Source organism: Hydractinia symbiolongicarpus, chromosome 8, assembly GCF_029227915.1.
Source record: "Hydractinia symbiolongicarpus strain clone_291-10 chromosome 8, HSymV2.1, whole genome shotgun sequence".
NCBI classification, from domain to species: Eukaryota; Metazoa; Cnidaria; class Hydrozoa; order Anthoathecata; family Hydractiniidae; genus Hydractinia; species Hydractinia symbiolongicarpus.
Genome location: NC_079882.1, coordinates 29366963 through 29391365, shown reverse-complemented (window position 1 = coordinate 29391365; position 24403 = coordinate 29366963). Strand labels below are relative to the sequence as shown.

Genomic DNA, 24403 nt, shown 5'->3' with positions numbered 1-24403 from the left:
GCTAATGGTCCTTTGTCTATATTATTATTATGGCGACTAGCTTATTGGTTATACTTTGTGCAGGAGGGTTAGATTCCCCTTGGCAGCAATTTAATATGGGTGAGTGAATGTTACCATAGCCCTGGGTTAACCCAAGCCATGTGACAAAAATTGGGGAGATGGCACAATGTGTGGGCTTTTGGGCATTGTAGGGAGTTGTCTGGAAGAGCACCGACCATAATTTGGTCTGTATAGCTCAAAAAAAGCATTAAATACTTGAGGACTCTCCATCTAAGCCATGGTCCCTTCTGAAAATAATAGACAAGGTATATCCCTTGATATTTGTGGGATAGCCATGTAAAATATGCACATCTAATCTCTATCTATTATATAAAACTCTATTCCCAGCCTAAAATTTCAACTTAGCTTTTTAACTTTTGTAAAAAAAAATTTTTTTGCAAATTTTCATATATTTTCTTAAAATTTGGTTAGGCAGAAATTATCAACAAAGTTTTACTTCTTTAATTGCTGTTGTTTTCAATAAAAGCACAAACTAAAGAAAATTTATTTTAATTTTTATATAGAAAAAACTGAGGATAATTTAGTAAGATTTGCTGAGGATGCTAGGCTGGAAAGAAGACGCTGTATTAAACTCATGTACATGTTTCCAATATAAATTAATTCTTTTTCTCTAAATCCAGAGCTCTTCTTCTAGTAGTGTCCTCCATCTTAACTCATTCTCTCAATTACATCCAGGACTCCTCTCCTGTGATTCCATTTTCTGTACCACAACTCATAAGGACTTGTTTTTGTGAGCTCTAGCTTCTTTTGTATTTCTCACCTGTTGTTAATCTTGAGGTGCCCCATTTCTGACTGTCAGTGCCTGGCATGGAGCATCCCACTCCTGTTATCTCTCCAGACATCTGTCCTGCTTTTGTAGGGAACCATAGTTCATTTCTTTGCATACTTACTTTATTCACCCTTCTAGGGGTACACCAGAATCCCCACCAATTATAGTTAACACATCAATGCAGTCATTACTAAGGTTGCTTCCAAATGAGATGTAAGGGTTGAAAAATTTTGCTGACGTCAGCAATGGCCCCGTCCAAACCGAAATTTTTTTAGAAATTTGTATACCTGTTGCTTTCATCGTATAGATCTTGAAATGCTGATCAAGAACATGTATAGGATTATGTACTTTTTACAAACGGTTGCAGAGATATAAAGGTTTGAAGGTTTTTAGATGACGTCATCAACCCGTCCATTCTGAAACGAATTTGGGGACCCAGGTTTAGGAAACTTGCCCAAATTGGTCCTAGGTACCCACGCGGTGAAAAATCATTGACATCACCACCTCATTTCCAAGTTATTTAGCCTCAAAGTTTTAGGTGCACTGTGATGGCTTCATTAACTTAATATAGGATCTTGATGTTAAAGTAGTATTATTGAGGTCGCGCCGTAACGTCAGAAAACGTAACATATTAGACATGATTTTTCGGCAACATCAAAGGAAAATGAACACAACCACTTTGCCTGTTACGGACAGACACAGTCTCCGTATTATTATAAGAGATATAACTAATTAATTGTTACCATAAAGTCATATATGTATGGTGAATATGAAGTAGACACAAATTCTAATTTTATAAATCTAAATTGTTGCTTACAGTAAAATCATTGAACTTAATATGATAAAGAAAAATGCCTCAAATTTTCTTCTTACTTAGGAGCAAGAAAGAACTCTTCCATTAAATCCACTGGTATGAACATTTTTTAACTCATATCATTAACTTGCTTTTTTTGAAATGTAAGTTTTAATCAGTTGTTTTTTCCTTTTAGCCACACCTTCTTGAATACAGAAGAAAACAAAACGAAAAATCGAATTTAAATTATCCTATTGGAATAAATGTTTCAGCTGAGGAACCTGACTTAAAAAAATTTAAACGAAAAAGCTCTGTTGAGCCATTGGAAAATAAAGCTACTCCTTTACCAGATTTGCCAGATGAATTGAAAAAATGTCAAGAGAAGATAGATATATCTGCAGGTTATGGTAGAATACCAACACCACCTGACAAGCCAGATGAGTCACCAAAGTCAAGTAACTCACTTCGTTTAGGGAGATATAAATCTGCCAAGCAACTGGACAAAAGTTTAGAGGATATAATTGACTCTGAACTGTCTGATCCAGTGCAAATATTAAAGCTTGTGAGAACGTATCCCAATGTTGGATTTTTATACATGTCTGCAGATGTTGACAAATCTTCCATAAAATATAACCCTTACAATGTTAAGTAAGTTTTTATACTTTCAAATAGATTTATACTTAATTTAAGGTTGTTGAATATGAATATTTTTTCATTTTAAAAAGTCTCCTGAAAAGGTTTTTACTCCAATTACACTAAAATTTATTTTTGCACCAACACAAAGGATTAAGTTTGTGACATATTTTTTTTGTCAGGTACACTTAAGACTATAACTTAAATACTATTTATTTGGCAAAGAAAAATTATTTTACCATTGACACGACCCAACATGAAAAAAGATTTGTAACATGATTTGGATAGTGCACTACAAAACTTTTAATGTATAAGCTGAGTAGAATTAAACTTTAAACAGTTTTTGCACTACACTAAATAATAACCATTCTGTCCTCCTGCATGTTTTAAGAAGACTAAAATAAATTTTTACACAAGAAATCTTTTTTATATTAATTCTTTAATTTTTCCAGGACTTTTTTATAACTTTAATACCTGCAAGCAATTACAGTTATTTTTTACCCATTCTGTTTCCTTATAAAATTTTTGTAGTAAGATTATCAAGATCCAGCTGCTTTAGAAATATTGGCAAGGATATTTTAACTGGACTTTGCTCATAGAAATGTATTGATTGCTTTATAGTTTTTTCAGGAGAGGCGTGCGATCGCACACGCACGCTTTGGCACACACCTAAATCGTTTCAGGCGTGTGATTAATCGCGCACCTGAAAAATAAATATTGAGTTTTCAAAATCAACCTATAAAATCCATTTTTGGAGAGTCGTCAGACAAAACGTCCGATTGATTTTCGTCTTGGTCGGACACTTTTAGATCTCAGAAATTATTGAGTATTCCTGGTCCTTTTAATCCACGAGCAAGCCTATTCATAGCCAACCTGACCATCCTAGCTAATTCACCGACTCCTGACTTAGTTATAAGAACTATGAGACATAAATCTCTTTCACCTGTCCCCTTCGTCGTTGGTAACCAGGTCTAACACAAGAAATCCAGCGATGCGGTTCTTAACTAAGAGGTGAACGCAGACGGAGCAGGGATGAAGCAAGTCTGTAAAACTGCACTTACAGGCGGAATAGACATTTTATCATGGAATTAATTGTAGATAATTTCTTCATTTGACAAAGTAATTGGAAACCATAGCAGGTCCGAATTTAATGGATTTTTTCTTTATGCCTGTAAAAACGAAACCCAGGGGCGGTATAAATTTTTTTTTGTAAAAATTTTGTTAAAGTGTAGCTGAACTGTCTGAATGAATTTTGAAGTTTTATTTAAGCCACGGATAAAGATTTTTTTTTAATTTGAAAACAAAGCATATTTTTGCCTATTTGCTTGTGATGACCTGAAAAATAAACAATAAATATAAAAAGGACAGTAAATTCATGCATACTATTTCGGACATGTAGAAAAGGAAGTTACGATTGAGAGAGTCGCTATACCAGTAGACGCTCGATCATCGTGTCTGGAGTTCATAATTTAAATCATCCCCCACTTTTCTACCGCAAAATGAATGCGCAACAAAAATAACCTCGTATCCCGTATCGTAGGCGTAACATTCTTTGCACGTACGTTTTACATCGCACGCGTTACTTGATTTACACGTGCGAGTCATCGCACACCTACTCAAATATTCCTGAAAAAGACTGATATGTAATAAAAAACTTGTAAAATTTGTATCAGAATTTGATCATATTCTTTCTGCTCACTCAGGATTGTCCGCCACAGCAAAATAAACCAAGCTGATCATTACACCATCAGTAAATCTGGTGTAACGCACATCTGTAATGACGAAGCTGATTTCACACCTTTAAGCCAATGGGAAAAAGATCTTCATCATTATTCAAAACTGATAAAGATCAAAATGTTTGCTAATTTTCGCAAATGGAAAGCTTTTTATGTGTGGAAAAAGAATGTCAGGGGGAGGTAATTATTTTCTACGCATGTGAAAAAGTTCACCTATTAAATTTTTTTGTAAGTGCAAAATCCCCACATACACTAAGCATCTTTATAATTTGTTATGTTAACTAATTTTGCAATGTAATTGTTTGTTTTAGAAAAATTAGCATTGCAAAAAATCGTCTGCAAAACGACCTGTTCATTGTCAATATGGTAAGTGAAAAAATCAAATTTCAAATCCTCTGTTCAGTTGTAATAACCCACTCATTGTTTTCATTAATATTTTAGTCTCTCTGTCCAGCTTTACTTAGTATTCGAGATATGTGTCATAGAATCAGTGATATGGGATTGTGTCAAGTTGAGAAAGGCGTCACATACACTCTGGACGAATTCAGAAGTGTACAGTTTCACCAGTTACATCAAGTATGGCATATCATTAATTGGTGTGTTTTAACATTTCTTTCTTCTTACGATATGCTAAATCTATTTATATTTTAGGTTGCGGGAAGATTGTCAGAGTTTCATGAACTTGTTAAAGAAGTTGTACGTAGTGCATGCCGTACTGCCTTACTTGGTGTGGGATTTATTCCAGATGAACATTATGATCAATTAAGTAATTTTGAAGGTAGTTATATTATGCAAAAAATTTGTAATAATTTGACTTGTTGTTTTTATTATTATTTGAATAATTATAGACGTTAATTTTGTTCACCAAACAAACTGGTCTTTGACACATTTAGTTTGATCATACCTTATTTTTGGCACATCCCGTATGCTAATTGCTGTGTCATTCTTTTTAGATGACACCTTAGAATCCCCTTTTAATGATGAATTCGAAATGTATGAGGAACCTGATAAAATGACTTACACCGAGCAAGCAAATAAACGCAGTCATTGTAAACGATTAACAAGGTAAATAAGAATTTGAAGTTATTAATTTATTTTATTTCAGTTCCCTGCCAAAAAATGTAATTTTGAGTTTGATACACATAAAATGAAAAAAAAACTGTGTTTACAGTTTTTTAAAATAAGCTACAATTTAACTTTGTGACTTTTTAAATTTGGCTGAAAGGAATCTTTGTAAACTAAAAAATTTAGACCCAAAATACCTACCTTTTTCACCATTAAAAACTGTTCTAGGTAATAGCTTCTTTTTTATATTTTAGTTTTATTCGACTAGCTGATTATGTCATTGTTAATACTATGCATCACTTGGTTGTAAATTCCATTGAAATATTGTTGGCTTATTTACAAGAACAGTTGCAAAACGTGGAAGTCAAAGATCAAATGGAAAATGACAATAAGGTATTTTTATGTACATCTGTCTTATTGCTAAAATTTAAGATCCTTAATTCTATTTTATTTTTAATTTAAAATAATATTTTAAGCTGGAGGAGAGTGTTTTACATCCCTTATTTAAAGTGGAGCTGTTATTGGAGCCTAAGTCTCTGCACTTTTCACCAAGTCTTGAAGAATTTCGACAAGGTATTGGAGAGATCATAGGAAGCTTCCAAGATACTGTACTAGGTCTGGCTAATCTTGTACCAGATTTTTATTTTGATGCATTTACCAGGTGCGTGTTGTTTTAAGATTGAGTAAACTTTAAATGTGCTATTGCCCTTTTCTTTAAATTTTATTTTTAATAATCGACAGACCAATTTCATGATTATGCTTTTCTTTTTTATCAGACCTGTTATTAATGGAAAAATTGAGGAAAAGACATGTGGAGAGGGACCAAGCCTAGTCAACATGTTTGACGATGATCTTCACTTACAGGACGTCATTCAGAACATCAAAGAATCTCTTAATGAAGGGTTCAGTGCATCTAATAAATATGCTGCTACGTTTCAAAAGTACCAAATGTTTTATTTGGAAAACGAGGCGTTAGATCTGAAAAGTGTCCGGATGGAAGAACATGGTAAGGCTAAACCCAATGGACTGTTTTGTTATTTTACATTTTTTGTGTAGCTAGGACATTAAATTAAGATATTAAGTGAATACATACAATGCGCCCAAATAATTCTAGAAAATGTTTTTTTTTAAATATTCTTTTTTCTTAAACAGATGTGGCGTACTTTTCCGAAGCACTCAAGAAGTATACCAAAGAGCACAACTTAGCTGTTTCCATAGAAGAGACAAAACATGTTGGTATGATGTTGGTTGACACTAAGAAGTTAAAAGATGTGCTCACACCATCTCCCTTGAAATGTTTAGAGGTATATATTTTCAAACAGTTTGATTATGTATTTCTTTCCTTTGATCTGCAATATTTTACTGATTTTTCCTGCCTTTAGTATATATTGTTTTTTCTTGTATTTATATATACTACAAGACTAAAGTTAGATTAGAATATGTTAAAACATGTTTTGATTAAAAAAATGTGTCTTTTTAATTTTAAATTGTTTATTCACGTAAAACCAAACTGGAAAACAAGAAAAATTATTAATTTAAAATCTGTTGACAATTTTAGTATTAATTATAATCCATATTTTTTTGTTTTGTAATATATGTCTTTTTTGTTTGCAGGTTATACATGATATTTTACCTTTGCTTGCGAAAAAACAAGTTGATGTTTTGATCCAATTCTCACAAAATGCACAATATAACCTTGGATCGAAACCTCAGTCAACTACAGAATATGTTGAAACATTGACATTCTTAGATGATATTCAAGATCAAATAGATGAAAAAGAGAAAGATTCAGAAGTAGTGAAGCAGCTGTATGATTTAATTGAGCAGTACAATGTGCCAACACCTCCAGAAGATTTAGCAGTCTATCAGGTGTGATAATCTGGTAGTTTAAAATAGTGCTATTAAAATGTTTCATTGAATGAGACCTTTTCCTTAAAAAAAAAACAAAATCTAGCCCAAATTCCATGTGATTATATATAAATACCTGTTTGCGTTAAGTTGAGGCAGATTGTACAACAAAGAAATAAATATTGCGATTTCTATTATTTTTAAGACGCTAAAATCATCCATAAATGGTGTCAGAAATTCCATTGATAAGTCTTTGGCAGAACGTGACCAAAATATTGACAAATTCTGTGCATCTCTTGATAAAGATATTAGTCAACTTGGAAAGGAAGTAAAGGCAATGAAACAAGAAGTTCAGGTATGTATAAAACTTCTTTGGTTTTTCTTTTTTTTACTATTTAAGCTGTCACTAGGTTTAAATATTCAGAAAACCCTAACCCTAACAGGGAAACAGAGAATTCTGTTTTTGACACAACTTATGTAAGACATACATATGCTTACATAGGTGAATATTTATCATAATAAATATTCACCTATATGTATACACAAGATCTGGATAAACTATATCTGAGTTCATCACTAACATATTGCCGCACATAGTGTAGTGGGTTCGTCTACGGCTCCCAGTTCTAAGGACCGCGGATTGAATCCCGCTCACTGCCAGGCAGTATGTTAGTGATGAACAAAGTAGTTCTTCTTTAAAATACATATGCTTACTTGTTTGTTTAAGCTATGCTGTACATACCTTACTTTTGAAAGGTAAATATGCCTTGTTTAAAACTAGATGTATTTGTTGTTAACACATCTTTTATAAATTAGAATCCTGTCATTCTTGATGCAAATTCAACTGCCAATACGATTACTGACTTGCTTAAAAACATGCAAGATAAAATGGAGGAATTTCAGCAACGTGCATTTCAGTATAAAACATACCAGAAGAACTTCAAAGTTGAAGTCACTAAGTATGAAGAATTAGAGGAAGTGCATGCAGAAATTAGATTAAAACAACTTCTATGGGATTCACTAAGAGAATGGGATTTATCTGTTGATCAGTGGTTACAGGTAATGAATTCTGTACTTATTGGGACATCTTCTGTTATCATTATTATTAAAAGCATTTTATAGTGACTTTTGTTTTGTCCTTCATTTAGTTTAGTTTAGTCCAGCTGAAACTAACAAAGGAGAAAAGACATTAATAACATAACCTAAAGAAATGTGACTCTTTAAAGCTACAACTAATAATATTTTGTTTGCACTTTTGTTCCTGAACTAAAAAAAGGGATCAGAACTAAAATCGTTTTGGCTTTATTGAAAAATTTCTAATATGGATCAATAAAAATTTGGATACAAAAAATGGTTTTGTCACAAACGTAGATCTTTGTAAAAAACAGATAACACATTGCCAGAAATAAAAATGACAGAAATTACTTTTATCAGTTTTTAGACTTAATGTGATTTATAAGCTTAACGTTTATTTTTTATATTGGCATTGTTAGTTACCATTCGAAGAGATTAATCCAGAAGACATGAATACACAAGTGATGAAATATGTTAAAGCTGTCATGCAACTAGAGAAGGGATTGCCCCCAAATAGCGTTGTGCCAATTTTAAAAGAAAAAGTTGAAAGCATGAGGTCAAAGGTGCATATTTACTATTGATTATTTTTTAAATTCTCAACATTAAAATTATTTGTTAAGCATTAAAATGTTGATAGAAACATCAGAAAATATAGTCACAAGTTATTTTGTGTTATCAAAAGCTTGTTGAACCCCGTATTTACTTTAATGAATGCCATCCCACAACATCCTCTAGTAAATTATGTGCCTACCAGTACACCGTTTTAATGAATACTTTTACATCAGGTACCAGTAAATGCAACATGTATTATAAATTATAGTTTTCTTGTGCAGTATTTGTTAAAAATAAATCTAAAGGTAAAGAAGTAATCTTCACATGCACTAGCACTTATTGTTGCACCTAAAAAAAATTAAGCAGCTGTAAAGAGTATCATAAAGGAAGGAACTAAGATTTTTTTTCAAAACAGTAGTTGTTTGAATTGATGGCATTCAAATTAACAGATGTCTACTTACTTAAAAAGGATTACTTTAAAATATATATAATAATAACCACATTTTTTTACCAATGATATCAAGAAACGTATGTAACTGTACTTCTTATTATGTAAAGCATTACTTTTTCTGAGCTTGTATGTGATTCGAAATTGTTTCTCACATTATTTTTCTTCCTCTTTTGTTAGCTCCCAACTATATCAGACTTGCGAAATCCTTCACTAAAGTCACGTCATTGGGATTCAATTGAAACTATATTAAATCACAAGTTTACTAGTGACTCTGTGTTAACACTTGGTTTACTTAATGAGCTTGATGCATTTGAACATTCCGAAGAAATTCAAGAAGTTTCCTCTCAAGCATCTAGTGAGGCGTCATTAGAAGGTATTTTAAAAAAGGTATGTAATACACACCAAACTATAAAAAAAGAATTTAATCACTATTGAAACAATAAATTCATTAGGATTGTACCCTTCGTATTAAGTGTTTAGTCAACCTTATCCTGTAGAAGCATGCAATTACTGATCCAATATTATCAACACAAAATTATTACCTTCCTCAGCAGACAATAAGTGGTAATAATCACGTCAAGCTGTCTGATTGCTTAAAAGGAGTTTATTTAACTATTATACTATTTTTTCTAATCGGTAATAAAACACTTTATGTCATTTATCAACATACCAAGGCTAGCATTTCCTGGGAGAAACATGTATGCTTTAAATATGTTTATTTTCGACTTTGTGCTCTGATTTATGCTAAAATTCGTTTAGAATTCTCATTATTTTTTCATATTTTGATACTCAAGATTTAAACATAAACTAATTTTTTGTGTAAATTTTTTTCAGGTTGAAGATTCTTGGAAATCAGCAGAGTTTATTGTTCTTCCACATCGTGATTCAAAAGATGTGTTTATTTTGGGTGGTACTGATGATATTCAAGTCCTCCTTGATGACAGCCAGGTTAATGTGTCAACAATTGCAAGCTCTCGTCATGTGGGACCCATACGTCCTAAAGTTGATGAATGGGTTAAACAACTTGCATTATTCAGTCAGACAATGGTATGAAAATTTATGTTTTAAAAAGTATCAGTCATTTCTATTTTATTTTTCAATCTGTAACTCGTATTTTTTTGACAGGATGAATGGATTATCTGTCAAAGAAATTGGTTATACCTTGAAAGTATATTTAGTGCACCCGACATCCAACGGCAACTTCCAGCAGAAGCAAAAATGTTTATGCAGGTTGATAAATCTTGGAAAGATATTATGAGAAAGTTAAATCGTTTGCCAAATGCGTTACGTGCAGCAACTCAGCCAGGCCTTTTGGAAACTTTCCAACAAAACAATGCTTTATTGGATCAAATTCAAAAATGTCTGGAGGCTTATCTTGAATCCAAATGTGTTGTTTTTCCAAGGTATCAATAGTTTGCTTATATTTTCCACTTTTTATCTTAGCAAGACAGGTATAAGGACACATATAAAAAATGAAAAGATGAATTCCTACTTGGGGAATAGTTCAAAAAAATTCTATATATATATATATATATATATATATATATATATATATATATATATATATAGAATATTATATATATATATATATATATATATATATATATATATATATATATATATATATATATATATATATATATATATATATATATATATATATATATATATATATATATATATATATATATATATATATATATATATATATATATATATATATATATATATATATATATATATATATATATATATATATATATATATATTCTTTATATATATATATATATATATTTCTATTCCAATGTGGAGAAGGTTATCATGTCCAAACTATTGTATTTATTTATCAAGTACAGATAATAAAGCAGACATTCCTTGTGATTGTTGTTGGGATGTTTTTTTAATGTTTATTCTTAACTAACGATCTTAATAATGATCCTAAGAACAAGAACATGTTTCAAAATCAACAGTAAAATGTCTTCTTTAAATCTTCATTAAAAATACTGTAAAAAAATTTAGCACAGCTTTTTAAAATCACTATATCTTCTTAATAATCAATTATTATACATCAATTATGAATATTTAAAAAGAACTCAAAATTGTCTATTAGTTGGTATTATGTTTTTTTTACTGAAATAATAAATCGGAAGATTTGTAAGGTAGTCTGAGGTCTCACTTACAAAATGACTAAATTATTTTTTCAAATTTGTCTATCCAGGAGGATGTATCTAAAATTGTTTTTTGATTAGTTTCCTAATTTTTATTTAACATTTGTTGCTCCTATTTTTTCATAATTTATATCATAACTTTTAAGAAAGCTATTAAAACAAAACAACTCTTTTGTGTAGAACTTATTTGGTTTCACTAGAAACTTCGAATAACAAAACCAAGAGGAAAGCAGTTTAACATAATTTTACTTAGTATGGTTTTAAATGTGGCGTTATAAACACCTTTGAAAAAGTTCAGAGTTACTTTCTTTGTTGACTAGCAGAGTCTTGTCAATTAAGGTATGAGGCCTGTGTAAGAAGTCTGAGAGCAGAGAGAGAGTTCAGATGAGCTAAAAAGCAGGCTAGGTATCTGTATCATTTAAGATGTTATCCAGAGAAGAAGATTGAGTTGGTTGGGACTTTGGAAAAGAATGGAGGAGGATAATTGGGTAAGAAAGTGTAGAGACTTGATAAATAGATAGTTAGACAGAGAAACACTTGACAGGAGATAATAAGGACAGACTTGATCTAGAGTAATTTGAGATTAGATCCAACACAGCTTAGATCAGATTGGAAGAGGGTCATTAATGAGGGTGATTTGGAAAACGAACGTTAAGCCAAGAATGATGACGGTGATAAATGAGTAACATTGTTTAGTTGCAAATAAACACACTTCAAGATATTTTTAGAACCTCACCAATAAGAAATTCTATTTTTTATGCATATTGAAAAACTAATGATAATTTTTTCTCTTACAGTATCCATCGACAATATTTTTTGTGTTACAGTATCCATTGTCAATATTTCAATGTCAATGTGTTATAGACTAAAATGGTGCTGAATTTATTTTTAGATTTTATTTCCTATCAAACGATGAGCTGCTTGAGATTTTATCACAGACAAGAAATCCACATGCTGTACAGCCACATTTACAAAAATGCTTTGATGCCATTTCAAAGTTGGAATTTGGTTCTGCTCCACAAGCAGCACTTGATCAGTCAATGAATGAACGTCCCAGCTCTGCCACAGCTGCTAAGAGTAATGACATTTTAGCAATGATATCACCTGAAGGTGAACAAGTTGGTTTGACTAAGGTATAACAGCTAAATATATCAACATGTGCTTTATGTTTGTTACTCTGATATATTTTACAAATTTTTTTCTCTAGGGATTAAAAGCTCGAGGGAATGTGGAAGACTGGCTTGGTAAAGTTGAAGAGTCTATGGTCAATGCATTAAGAAAACTTGTTAAAGGAGCAATAGCTGATTACGAACTCAAATCACGAGAAGAATGGGTTACATTACATTCAAGTCAAGTATTAATAGCAATTTATGACTTTTTTTAGCAATAAGATATACAACATTTGTTCTGTAACGTTATCAGCAGACGGTTTAAAGGTCAAAATAGTAAAAACATGCACCACATACAATTAATGAAAATTAAAAATATGAAGCAAGAAGTTTTACATAGTAATTAGTACTTGTTATATTTTTAACTAGGTTGTTTTGACAGTATCTCAAACAATGTGGTGTGTCGATGTCAATGCAGTGCTCACTTGTAAAGGTGATCGATTAGAAGCAATGAAAAACTTTGAACAAAAGTCATTTAAAAACTTGAATAACCTGGCAGCATTAGTACGTGGAAAACTTCCTAAGTTGACTCGAAATATATTATGTGCATTGATTACAATTGACGTTCATGCCAGAGATATCATTAGTGGCATGGTAGAAAAGCAGGTATTTACTGTTTTTAAGGATATATATGACTATTATTATCATTTGTATGTTTTATTAAGCTTTTGTTTATATTTCTTATTTAGATTGATAATGAAAATGATTTTGAGTGGTTAAAGCAATTACGATATTATTGGGACACAGACATTGATAATTGCATTGTCCGCATGTCAAATTCGCAATACATTTATGGTTATGAATATCTTGGTGCGTCACCCAGATTGGTCATTACACCGCTTACTGTAAATATTTCTTTTTTATCTATTTTATATTTAACATTTACTCCATTTGTCACATAAAACTCAAATTTCTTAGGATCGTTGCTATCTATGCCTTATGGGTGCATTACAATTGGATCTGGGGGGAGCTCCTGCTGGCCCAGCTGGTACTGGTAAAACAGAAACGACGAAAGATCTTGCAAAAGCTCTAGCAAAGCAATGTGTTGTGTTTAATTGCTCAGAAGGCTTGGATTATAAAATGATGGGAAGATTTTTCTCAGGCCTGGCTCAGTCAGGGGCTTGGTGTTGTTTTGATGAATTTAATCGTATTGATATTGAAGTCTTGTCAGTTATTGCTCAACAACTGTTGACGATACGAAATGCTAAACTGGAAAGGGTAAGTGTTTTGTTATTACATGAAAGGTTTAAATTTGCCTAATTTTTTACAATAAAAAAGAAAAAATCAGATAAGATAAGGTAAGATCGCAGGTAAGGGAATAAAACTATTAAATATATATTGCTTGCTGAAGTTTATTCCTTAAACATTGTGAATCCCCGTCTTGACAAAAGTTACTTCCACAATTTTTCTCTCTATTACCTTATTATAGAATAATAATGCTTAAAAAAATAACATGAAATTTTAAACTTTGCGTTAATTCTGTGGACCTTAATTTTCTGGGACAAAGTCTTATTATTATATATATATTATATATATATATATATTATAAAATCCTTGAGACATCTTTTTTGTATATTTATTAGTTTGGCTCAAAGTCTCTATCAATTTTTATGACTGCATTAGTGGAATTTTTCTGACATCATCAAAATATATGATCACGTATCTAATAACCTAGAATAAGTGGCTGGTAAAATATTATAATATATTATACTTGTCCCCTTTAGGCTACTCGTTTTATGTTTGAAGGAAGAGAAATCAAACTTGTACCAACTTGTGCAGCTTTTATTACAATGAATCCTGGATATGCTGGTAGAACAGAATTACCTGATAACTTAAAAGCATTGTTCAGACCTATGTCTATGATGGTGCCAGACTATGGTGATTCTCTCTTATTTTTCTAATTACCCTGGTTATTAGCAGATATTTTCAACACTTTTCTTTTTTGATAGGTTTAATTGCGGAGGTCATTCTGTATTCTGAAGGTTTTGAGTCTTCTAAAACATTAGCCAGAAAAATGGTGAACATGTATCGCTTATGTTCGGAGCAGTTGTCCCAACAAGACCATTATGATTTTGGCATGAGAGCAGTTAAATCTGTCCTTGTCATGGCTGGTTCATTGAAAAGAACACATCCAAACTTGAATGAGGATGTTGTATTGATAAGAGCATTAAGAGATAGCAATTTACCAAAATTTCTAGCTCAGGATGCAATTTTATTCAGAGTAAGACGTCTGTACATTCTTAAATCTGCAATATTTTTATATTATTGAGTTCGTTTGGAAAATTAGAGATTCAGCAGTTTGCCAAAAACAAATAATAAGCTTTGGCATTGCGGTTCAAGTAAATTGTATTTTACAATGGATTATGAGTTAACAACTTTGGAAGGAGAAATAAACGAATGCATTGAAGATCTATATATCGCTTTTTAATAGTATTTTTTGTGAAATCATCCCATTTGATGTATGAAATTAACGATGATTATTTTCAGGCTATTCTGCAAGATTTATTTCCTGGTGTTGACATTCCAGAACATGATTATGGTAAACTACAATCAGCTATCGAGGAATGTATCGTAAACAAAGGCTTACAAGTAAGATAAAAATTTTCTAAATATACTTATGACATAAACTGTATAAATAACTTGAATAATTTTTGCAGAACATTCCGTCAATGGTAAAGAAAACAATACAGCTATATGAAACAATGTTGGTGCGACATGGTGTTATGAGTGTCGGTCCAACAGGTGGTGGTAAAACTAGTAGTTATCAGGTTTGTTTGTTATTATTTCTGAATTGTTATTTTTATTGTGTTGAATTTATCTGTCTTTGTCATTTTAGCTTTGCATCTTTTTTTAAACTTGCTAGTTAAAATTAGTAGTTCTATAAATTTTCGATACTAATAAGGACAAGTGCACTAAAAATTTGGAAACTTATCAAATTTTTTCTTCCAGCTTGTGCCGTTGTAAACTGTGATATTCTTGTTAAAAGTCTTTCAAATATTAAACATCATAAACGTTGAATTACGGAGAATACTAAAACTAATACAAGAGATGAGACAATTTTTAATTTTGTCTTATCATGTTACTTGTGTTACAGGTTTTAAAAGATGCACTAACAAAACTACATGCAGATGGTGAAGAGCACAGTTTTTATCAGCCTGTCCATACATATGTTCTCAACCCGAAGGTATTTATTTTGCTTACACTAGCTTTGTTATCCTAATTTTAATACGAAGAAAAATTGTTGCATTATAAAACTCTTAACATTTGACATAGATGCCACAGTTCTAAACAATACTTTTTGAAAGTTCAGAAAAATTAGTCTTCTTTATTAAGCTGCAATTTTTGTAGAACCCATTATAAATTATTTACTTGTCGATAAAACATGTGGAAAAACCCAGAAGAACAATAAAAAAGATTCGTTATATGAATTTTGATGATGTCAACAATACCCATAAGAAACATTTCTTTACCTGTCACCTCTGTTGTATAGAGCTTGAAATGCTGATCAAGAAATGTGTAGAACCATGAGTACTTTTTTGATGAACAGTTACAAAGCTATTGGGGTTAAAAAGTTGTTTGATGATGTCATTACCTGTCCATTCCGAAACAAATTGGGGGACCCAAGTTTGGGAAATGTTGTCCCTAGTAACCTGTGGGGTGTAAAAACTGACGTCACTAGTCTGTTTCTAAGATATTAGGCCCCAAAGTTTTCAGTGCATGGCTTCATCATTTAAATTAGGCTATTATCGTTAAATTAATGTTATTGACATCGTCACATTTAATTTGTACATTATCATACCAGACATGCATTTTTCAGCAACTTGAAAGAAAAATGAACACATCCATTGCCTGTCACAGACAGAACTAATTATAACATAAGATTTTTTTTACAAAAAAGTGCATTGGTAGCTTATTAACAATTTCTCTTCTTTTTTTTCCAGTCCATCGACATGGGTGAATTGTATGGTGAAGTTAATAAGCTCACAATGGAATGGAAAGACGGATTAATGGCAGTGTCTGTGCGACATTGTGTTCAGGTGTGTGATGATACGAGTTAAACTCTAGAAAATTTTAAAAAAATTGTAAGAGATACCATCATTTTTTATTTCTGTACAGGACACTTCTGATGAACATAAATGGATTGTTTGTGATGGACCTGTGGATGCATTGTGGATTGAAAATATGAATACGGTGCTTGATGACAACAAAATGTTGTGTCTGGCCAACTCGGAACGTATCAAATTAAATTCAACTATCCATATGTTGTTTGAAGTACAAGATTTAGCTGTAGCTTCTCCTGCAACTGTCAGCAGGTATGTTCTATTCTTCTTTCTTCACTTAAAAGTTAATTAAAGTTATGTGATCGATCTAAGTACTTGAGAAGAAATTAATCTTGTAAGCAGCAAATAAGCATTGTTTTGCTTCTAAATGAATTTTTGTGTCTTTTTTTGCATTTTGCTAGGTTACCTTTTTTTCTCTGTCCAAAATGGTATAGAATACAAAGTTGTTCAATCAAGTTAAACTGAACATGTAAATGGGCATTTTCTTTCCGATAAATAGATTTGAAAAATAGTATGTTCAAATTATGTTTATATAGATGTGGTATGGTGTATTATGATCCTGAAAATCTTGGCTGGAAACCCTATGTTAAATCATGGATTCAGAAAGTTGGTCCTAAATTTAAACAGGAAACACAAGTTAGTGTTGTTTGCTATTTTGATTACATTTTTCTTCTATGCAGTATACTTAAAGATGTATGTGTTTTTGTAGAATTATCTCATGAATTTGTTTGAACGTTATATCGACGAAGCACTGACATTTGTTCGAAAAAAATGCATACAAGCCATGCCTCAGGTTTATTCACTTAATTTTTTAAACGTTTTGTAACATAGGTTTGTGTCTATACTATCAACATAACATTTCGATTTATTTTGGTTGAATTTGTATATTTTATATTTAGTTTATAAAATATTTAGTTTATGTTTTTTTTTGTTCAGGTCAGCATCAGTAAAGTGACAACTCTATGTGCATTACTTGAAAGTTTGGTGTTTAGTGTTTCTGGTCCAGATTCATTTTTGGATGTTGTCAAACTGCATCCTTTAATAGCATCTGTGTTTTGCTTCTCCTTTCTTTGGTCTCTTGGTGGAAATTTAGTGGAAGCAAGTATGGATTTGTTTGATTCGTTCATGAGGGAACTTTTTCAAGATAATAGTGATATCCGGGTAGGTAGTACTTGATTTCTCGTAAAAAGGTAGGATTGCAAGACCGTCAGGATTTTTTGCTTAATCAGTATTTTCACTAAGAACTAGAAATTTGATCTGAGTAAATAAAACAAAGTATAAAAGTATTGATTTATTAGGGATGATAATTTGTTGGTGTAATGGTTGGCTGTGAGATGTTGTGTTATTATTTTAATTAGTGGTTAACTTGCCATCATAACACACTAAGGAATTTGGAGCAAAGAAGTCATGAGGATGCTATGATTTTTATAGTTAAACCAGTAGTTTCATGTATTTTCTTTTTTTTGTTAGCTACCTGCGTCTGGAGATATGTACAGCTATTTTGTTGACTTGGAATCGAAACGTTTTGAGCCATGGGAAAAAATCATACCCTCATTCAAGTACAATCCAGAAGTATGCAGTTCTTAATGTTCTAACACTTTCTAGACCTCTTGTGTCCTGTTCACAGTTTGTTTAACTAACTATTACTTTTTTGTATTTCAGATTCCATACTTTGATTTACTAGTACCTACAGTAGATACAGTACGATATGGGTACCTTATGGAAAAACTGCTGACTGTTAATAAATCTGTCCTGTACACAGGCACTACTGGAGTAGGAAAGGTTTGTTTGTAAATAATTTTACATAGGTTTTTATTAGACATAATTCATAATTTTACTATAAATAGTAATTGATGGTTGTATATTTTTATTACACCAATATAGAATTGTGATTTCAAACGGGTAATTTGATTCAAATTGTTTACATTTTAGTCTGTCATCGCAAAAGGAATGTTAAATGATATTGCAGAACGAGCTGACTACGTACCACTATTTCTAAACTTTTCTGCACAAACAAGTAGCATTCGTACTCAAGAAATGATTGAATCAAAACTGGATAAGAAAAGGAAGAATATTCTAGGTAACAATTTGTGTTTATGAATTAAACTTTGGTAGAAATGAAAGTATTTTTTCTCCAATAAAAAGTTTTCTTCAAAAATTACATTTTTATCAAGGTGCACCTCCGGGTAAAAGGGTGATACTATTCGTAGACGATTTAAATATGCCTAAATTGGATACATACGGTTCTCAACCGCCGATAGAATTACTCAGACAATATCAGGTATGTGAATTTTGTATAATATACATCATTAAAAGTAAAGATAGGTTGTTCAGGAAGTCTTATGTTTTATGGAGACACCCAAATCGTTATTTTTGTCACCTTTTTGATTTTTATATCACTGAAAGCATATAATTCATATTTAAATCTTATAGTTTAAATCTTTAAGTCTTAAAAGCAATTTTTGCTCGATACACTCATACATTTTGGCCTAAAAGGTACAAGCATTTGGACTTTTGAGACAGAAATAAAGTATTATTGTCCTGGGAATGCTAAGCTCTCAAACGGTGTTTGATTTTCAAGGTATTACCACAGTCTGAAGGTAAAAAAGTACGACGAAGAAGCACGAAAACAACTTTTTAATATAAATTCGGAACTAGAACTTAAAAACAAAAACAGATACCATTTTGGTACTCAAGTGGAGTAGATTTGAATAGTGTGATTCTTATGCGATAAACTTTAAATGTCCGTACCTTTTTTCCCAGTTAGTTATTTTGTGACAAAAAATTATTTGGCTTTTAGAAAATATATTCTTTCATATACTTTTATTTCGCAGTTTAGAAAATATAGACAGTACTCTCAACATCGGTAATAGGTGTTTCATTTATCCTTAAATAAATAGGGATATGCTTATGCAGTGTCCCAAAAATTACAGTATATGTTTTTTCATAGGATTTCGGAGGCTTTTATGATCGTGAGAAGTTATTCTGGAAAGAATTACAGGTTAAAATAATACTTTTTTTATTTTTTTATTATAAATTATCATTTAATTCATACTTAGCTAATATCTTTTGTTAGGATGTGACAATCTGCTCTGCTTGTGCACCACCTGGTGGAGGTAGAAATCCGGTAACACCAAGATTTCTTCGACATTTTAGTATGTTATCTATACCTGTTGCTTCAGATCATGCACTTAAGCATATTTTTAAGGTAAGTGTAAATGCAATGTAAATAATATGACCTTACTTGGACTAGTATTACAAAACTTTTCATTCCTTTTTTGTCTTTACATGGTTCCTATACTGTACCTCTTTTAATTTAAGGTTCAAAGCGTTAAATTTTGACTTTGTTATATTTAGTCCATACTGAAAGGTTTTCTGCTAGACTTTCCGACTGCAGTTCGTGATGCAGCAGAATCTATTGTGTCAGCAAGGTATGTTAAAGTTTTCGTATATATTTTTTTTGAGCATAATACTCAATAAAGTTCACTGATGGTTGCATTATCTTCTGTTTAGTGTGGAAATATACAACAGAATGAGTACAGATTTGTTACCAACCCCTGCTAAATCTCATTATGTGTTTAACCTTCGTGATTTATCAAAGTGTATCCAAGGTATAATATCAGATATTCTAATCAAAATAGCACCAAATCCTTTTACAATTGTCATGTCTAGAAATCATGACTCAGCGTTGTGTGTCACTGTCCTCTACTCCTTTTTTTAGATACTTATAACGCTTATTATCATAAGTTTATTAAGAACGCACACATCATATTCTCAGTCTCCTATTTTTAGTCAACTTTCATAATGTTTATATTAAAGGCGTTCTGCAAGCTGATCCAGGAGTGATAAGAGAGAAGGATCAGATCTTTCGATTGTTCTGCCACGAAGCACAGCGTGTTTTTCATGATCGTTTGATAAACAATGAAGATAAAACATATTTTAATGAAATGATGGTTGAAATGGCTCAGAAACATTTTTCAACTGTAAGTTTTTTGTTCTAGATGTTATGTTTGTCTCTATACAAGTTTATATATGGATTGTCAACCAAAGAAACTGCATAGTTTTGTTCGCGTTGTTTTTTTCGAATTCACGTGTTTTTAGTTATCAGCCTATAGCTAAGATAACTCAAATATCAATAAAACGTGAAGACATTTTGTATCATGAACAAATTCTTCTTACTTTTAGGCTTTAACCACTGATGAACTTGAAAATAAGCCAATCATATTTGGAGATTTTTTAAAAATTGGTGCTGATTCAGCTGACAGAATGTATGAAGATTTGACAGATATGAATAAATTGAAAGCTGTTCTTAATGATGTAATTATTATATTTTATTTTATTTTTTACTTTTCACTATTTGTTTTACGGACTAATGTATACAAAATTGTTGGTAAAGATTTTACACTGTGATGTTTTTCAGCCATTTTTCCCAATTTTTAATTTCTACAGCAGCCTTTTTCTTGTGTGTTTGTTTTCTTCTTTGTTATTAAAATGTCTAGGCAAGATTGGTAACCTTGTATAATGAAGTGTGTCAAAGATCTTATTTATTACCAAAAAGTTTACATCTTCTCTTTTTAGTACTTAGATGATTACAATATGTCGTCATCCAAAGAAATGAAACTTGTATTTTTTATTGATGCGATCAAACATGTTTCTCGGTAATGCTTTTCACTCTTGACATATATAGACTTGATCTAGTTTTACGCACAAGTACTTTAAATGTTGCCTGTGGAAATTTAAAAAAATTAAACTTCAACACAGCGATATTTAAAGCTTTCACCTATATAAATTACCTAATAAATACTGTGATGGAAACTTATCTTCTAACTCGTTTGGAATTACAGTCTACTTTAACTGTGCAGAAACAGGTTTATGAAACACAAGAGCTGACCTGTTTATACATACTTTTTAATGTTATGTTATAGTATTGCTCGTATGGTTCGTCAGCCACGTGGTAATGCATTGTTGGTTGGTGTTGGTGGGACAGGAAAACAAAGTCTTACAAGGTTTTAATAGTTCTACTTTTGTTCTGTTCAATTAAATTAAAAGAGTGACAAATTTGGTTTTAAAAATTGTCCATATAGAAAGCTTAAAAAAAGCTATTTATTAAACACAGATATATAGGAGTATGAATGAATGATATAATAGCAATGCTGGTCTCAGGATTGCTTAAATTATTTCTTTATTTTAGTTAAACAAATTTAAAAGAGATTGGAAAACTTTAATGAATTAATGTACCAGTATTGTAGAATACATCTGTGACTTAAATTCCATAATTCTTCCATAAATCCTGTCCCAATTCATATTTCCGAATCATATACCAAATATTGATGGAGATAAATTTTTTGTCTTGCTGAATATTGATGTCTTGTTCACGAATGTTGTAAAAATATTTATTATTAGCCACCATGTTTCTTAGTTGTGATTTGCATGCATGGTTGCACCTCATACGTAAATCAGTACTTAAATCGATTCAATTTTGCCCTCACGCTGAAATATCTTAAAATCATTAAACATTGTCCCCAGGAGGTCTTTTAACACCTTGTCCAATGGCCTATAATTATTTCTGGTGGAAAAAGTTAATAAGCCTGGGGAAAGTCTTTACCCTTTCGTTTCTTTTTTCTTTTTAGTTTGTAAGTATTTAAACTCTTGGAAGGGGCTGAGTGTAGACACTTATACAAGAACATATGTTAATTAATTGTATACATTGTAATGATTTCACACTAGTCCGTTTAACCAACGTTTAAAAAACTCCAACAACCCAGGTGGAACCAAATTAATCAACATTTGTAAAACTACAACCAAAATTTAAGACATTTAAGATATGCAGACATAATACTAAAATATTATTACAGCTTTGTATGTAATCAAAGATTTTCTTTAATTCTGATAAGTCATTTAACATAAAATGGTACTCAACTTATCAGAGTATGGTGCGAATTTTATGGTAAACCACCTGCTCTTTTTTTCATATATAATCTATGAAGATGTACAGGATTTAGACAGACAGAGATAAAACCTAGGCTTTATCCCCAATTTGCAGGATCACAAAAGAAACAAATAGATGTAAACAAGACAAAAAATGTTGCTAAATAACTAGATAGCATAATTTTTTGTGTTCAGGTTGGCATGTCACATGTCTAACTACAGATGCATTCAGATTGCACTTACGAGAGGTTACGACTACTCATCATTTCGTGACGATTTGAAACAGTTGTATTATTATGCTGGTGTGAAGGGAGAGAATACTGTCTTTCTTTTCTCAGATACACAGGTATATGTTGCTTATCTTTAATAAATCAATCAAGCAATCTAGGTAAATTACGACAGAGTTTTGTGTTTAAACGAACACACGGAACTTCAACTGCGTGCAACACTTTTGTAAAATAATTAAAGTTTTTTCGAAAAAATAAGCACACAGATATTACTTTTTTGAGGTTTAGATTTTTAAATAGGGATGTTGAAAAGTTACTACTGCATAGTTAGGTTGTAAGAAAGAATGTTTTCTGTTTTTATTAGATTGTTGTTGAAGAGTTTTTGGAAGATATCAATAACATTCTCAATTCTGGAGAGGTAACCTTCCTTTCGAACTTGTGAGGAATTTACAAAAATAAAATTTTCTATATTACTTCTTACACCTTTTTGTAATCAACGATGTGACTTGCAACATTTCTCATTCTGCTGCAAAAAGTAAAGGGTTTTAATTATGTTCATATCTTTATACATATTCTGAACTATGTTTGAACTGCCACTTTTACATAGTGTACAAAGAGTTTACTATGAAGAAAATCTCGCATGCATTCTTGTTTTAATTGAGAATAGTATCATTTTTAATTAACGTATATATTACTATGGAAATATTTTTTAGGTACCAAATTTATTTGAAGCTGATGAATATGAGCAAATGATAATTGGAACTAGACCATTTGCTAAAGAAGCTGGAATTCCTGAAAGTGCAAGGTAAATTAAAAACATACTCATGATAAGAATGAAAACAGAGTCTCAGAAAAATTCATAACTTTATTTTACTAAAATATATTTTAAAAATATGTGCTGAAGCACTTCTCTATGTGTCAATTTTCAAATTTTTTTATTTTTTATCACAATAATTAACCATCGATGATTTAACTAAACTTATTTTTATATATATATTTTGTTGTAGAGATGCGATATTTGCACATTTGATAAGTCGTGTAAGAAACAACCTTCATATAGTCTTATGTATGAGTCCTGTTGGAGAAGCATTTAGAACACGATGTCGTATGTTTCCTTCCCTAGTTAACTGTTGTACTATTGACTGGTTCACAGAATGGCCAAGGTATACAAGATTCATGTTACACATTTTATATTTTATAGATACAGAGACAAATCTATTTCTGATAGTATGTCTGTTTGTTTACCATAACCAAAACAATAAGTTATTGAACATTTTTATTTTTTATCAAGATAGTTCAATCTGAAAGCAACCATTTTATTAGTATTGTACGCAAACTACAAAAAAGTAGCTCAAAAATGCTGGCTGTATAAGTCTATATCACACTTTTTTCAACTTCATACAAATAACCAATAGCACATCAAAAAGGTTTGTAAACTTTATTTCGGGATCGATGCACAAAGATTTTAAAATTTTATGTTTACAATGTCGATAGAAAGTAGAAAATGATTTAGGGTCTAACTTTTTATTTTGCATTTGCACATTAGAATAATGCTTACAAGTAAACAGTTATATAAAGAATGTTGTTATTTCTTTAGGGAAGCATTGTTGGGTGTCTCTACCAGTTTCTTTGAAGAAGTTGATCTTGGAAGTGATGAAGTTAAGGTAAATTTTTATTGTAATTATGGCATATGAATTTTTAACAGTTATTTTCAACTTTGAGGTACTTTAAGCAGAACCAAATTTGCTATCTATCTTTGCCATACTTCCAGTTAAGTGATGTTGCATAAAAAAACACACGTGTGATGTAAAAAAGGGTTTGCACAGAGAGAGGCTTTACAATGTTTTAAATTTGTGTTTCCAGTTTTGT

The 24403-nt window shown here is 31.2% G+C and overlaps 1 protein-coding gene across 1 annotated transcript in view; it reads left to right on the top strand.

Moving 5' to 3' along the window:
• LOC130655884 (dynein axonemal heavy chain 6-like) overlaps positions 1 to 24403 on the top strand; it is a 43562-nt gene that overhangs the window by 715 nt on the left and 18444 nt on the right. The window contains exons 2-51 of the mRNA XM_057458698.1: positions 1707 to 1739; positions 1819 to 2270; positions 3959 to 4171; positions 4303 to 4357; positions 4433 to 4567; positions 4643 to 4769; positions 4945 to 5056; positions 5311 to 5449; positions 5533 to 5717; positions 5833 to 6062; positions 6209 to 6360; positions 6671 to 6925; positions 7110 to 7259; positions 7721 to 7963; positions 8398 to 8541; positions 9159 to 9368; positions 9816 to 10028; positions 10107 to 10384; positions 12042 to 12282; positions 12357 to 12503; positions 12688 to 12924; positions 13008 to 13163; positions 13237 to 13536; positions 14043 to 14196; positions 14268 to 14539; positions 14806 to 14907; positions 14976 to 15086; positions 15413 to 15502; positions 16260 to 16355; positions 16435 to 16631; positions 16916 to 17015; positions 17089 to 17172; positions 17316 to 17540; positions 17850 to 17951; positions 18042 to 18161; positions 18312 to 18459; positions 18554 to 18660; positions 19330 to 19380; positions 19456 to 19587; positions 19737 to 19810; positions 19893 to 19990; positions 20199 to 20362; positions 20565 to 20696; positions 20958 to 21037; positions 21305 to 21385; positions 22503 to 22653; positions 22899 to 22952; positions 23248 to 23339; positions 23542 to 23697; positions 24132 to 24198. Of these exons, the coding sequence (XP_057314681.1) occupies positions 1707 to 1739; positions 1819 to 2270; positions 3959 to 4171; positions 4303 to 4357; positions 4433 to 4567; positions 4643 to 4769; positions 4945 to 5056; positions 5311 to 5449; positions 5533 to 5717; positions 5833 to 6062; positions 6209 to 6360; positions 6671 to 6925; positions 7110 to 7259; positions 7721 to 7963; positions 8398 to 8541; positions 9159 to 9368; positions 9816 to 10028; positions 10107 to 10384; positions 12042 to 12282; positions 12357 to 12503; positions 12688 to 12924; positions 13008 to 13163; positions 13237 to 13536; positions 14043 to 14196; positions 14268 to 14539; positions 14806 to 14907; positions 14976 to 15086; positions 15413 to 15502; positions 16260 to 16355; positions 16435 to 16631; positions 16916 to 17015; positions 17089 to 17172; positions 17316 to 17540; positions 17850 to 17951; positions 18042 to 18161; positions 18312 to 18459; positions 18554 to 18660; positions 19330 to 19380; positions 19456 to 19587; positions 19737 to 19810; positions 19893 to 19990; positions 20199 to 20362; positions 20565 to 20696; positions 20958 to 21037; positions 21305 to 21385; positions 22503 to 22653; positions 22899 to 22952; positions 23248 to 23339; positions 23542 to 23697; positions 24132 to 24198 (7647 nt within the window). The remainder of the gene's footprint in view (positions 1 to 1706; positions 1740 to 1818; positions 2271 to 3958; positions 4172 to 4302; positions 4358 to 4432; positions 4568 to 4642; positions 4770 to 4944; positions 5057 to 5310; positions 5450 to 5532; positions 5718 to 5832; positions 6063 to 6208; positions 6361 to 6670; positions 6926 to 7109; positions 7260 to 7720; positions 7964 to 8397; positions 8542 to 9158; positions 9369 to 9815; positions 10029 to 10106; positions 10385 to 12041; positions 12283 to 12356; positions 12504 to 12687; positions 12925 to 13007; positions 13164 to 13236; positions 13537 to 14042; positions 14197 to 14267; positions 14540 to 14805; positions 14908 to 14975; positions 15087 to 15412; positions 15503 to 16259; positions 16356 to 16434; positions 16632 to 16915; positions 17016 to 17088; positions 17173 to 17315; positions 17541 to 17849; positions 17952 to 18041; positions 18162 to 18311; positions 18460 to 18553; positions 18661 to 19329; positions 19381 to 19455; positions 19588 to 19736; positions 19811 to 19892; positions 19991 to 20198; positions 20363 to 20564; positions 20697 to 20957; positions 21038 to 21304; positions 21386 to 22502; positions 22654 to 22898; positions 22953 to 23247; positions 23340 to 23541; positions 23698 to 24131; positions 24199 to 24403) is intronic.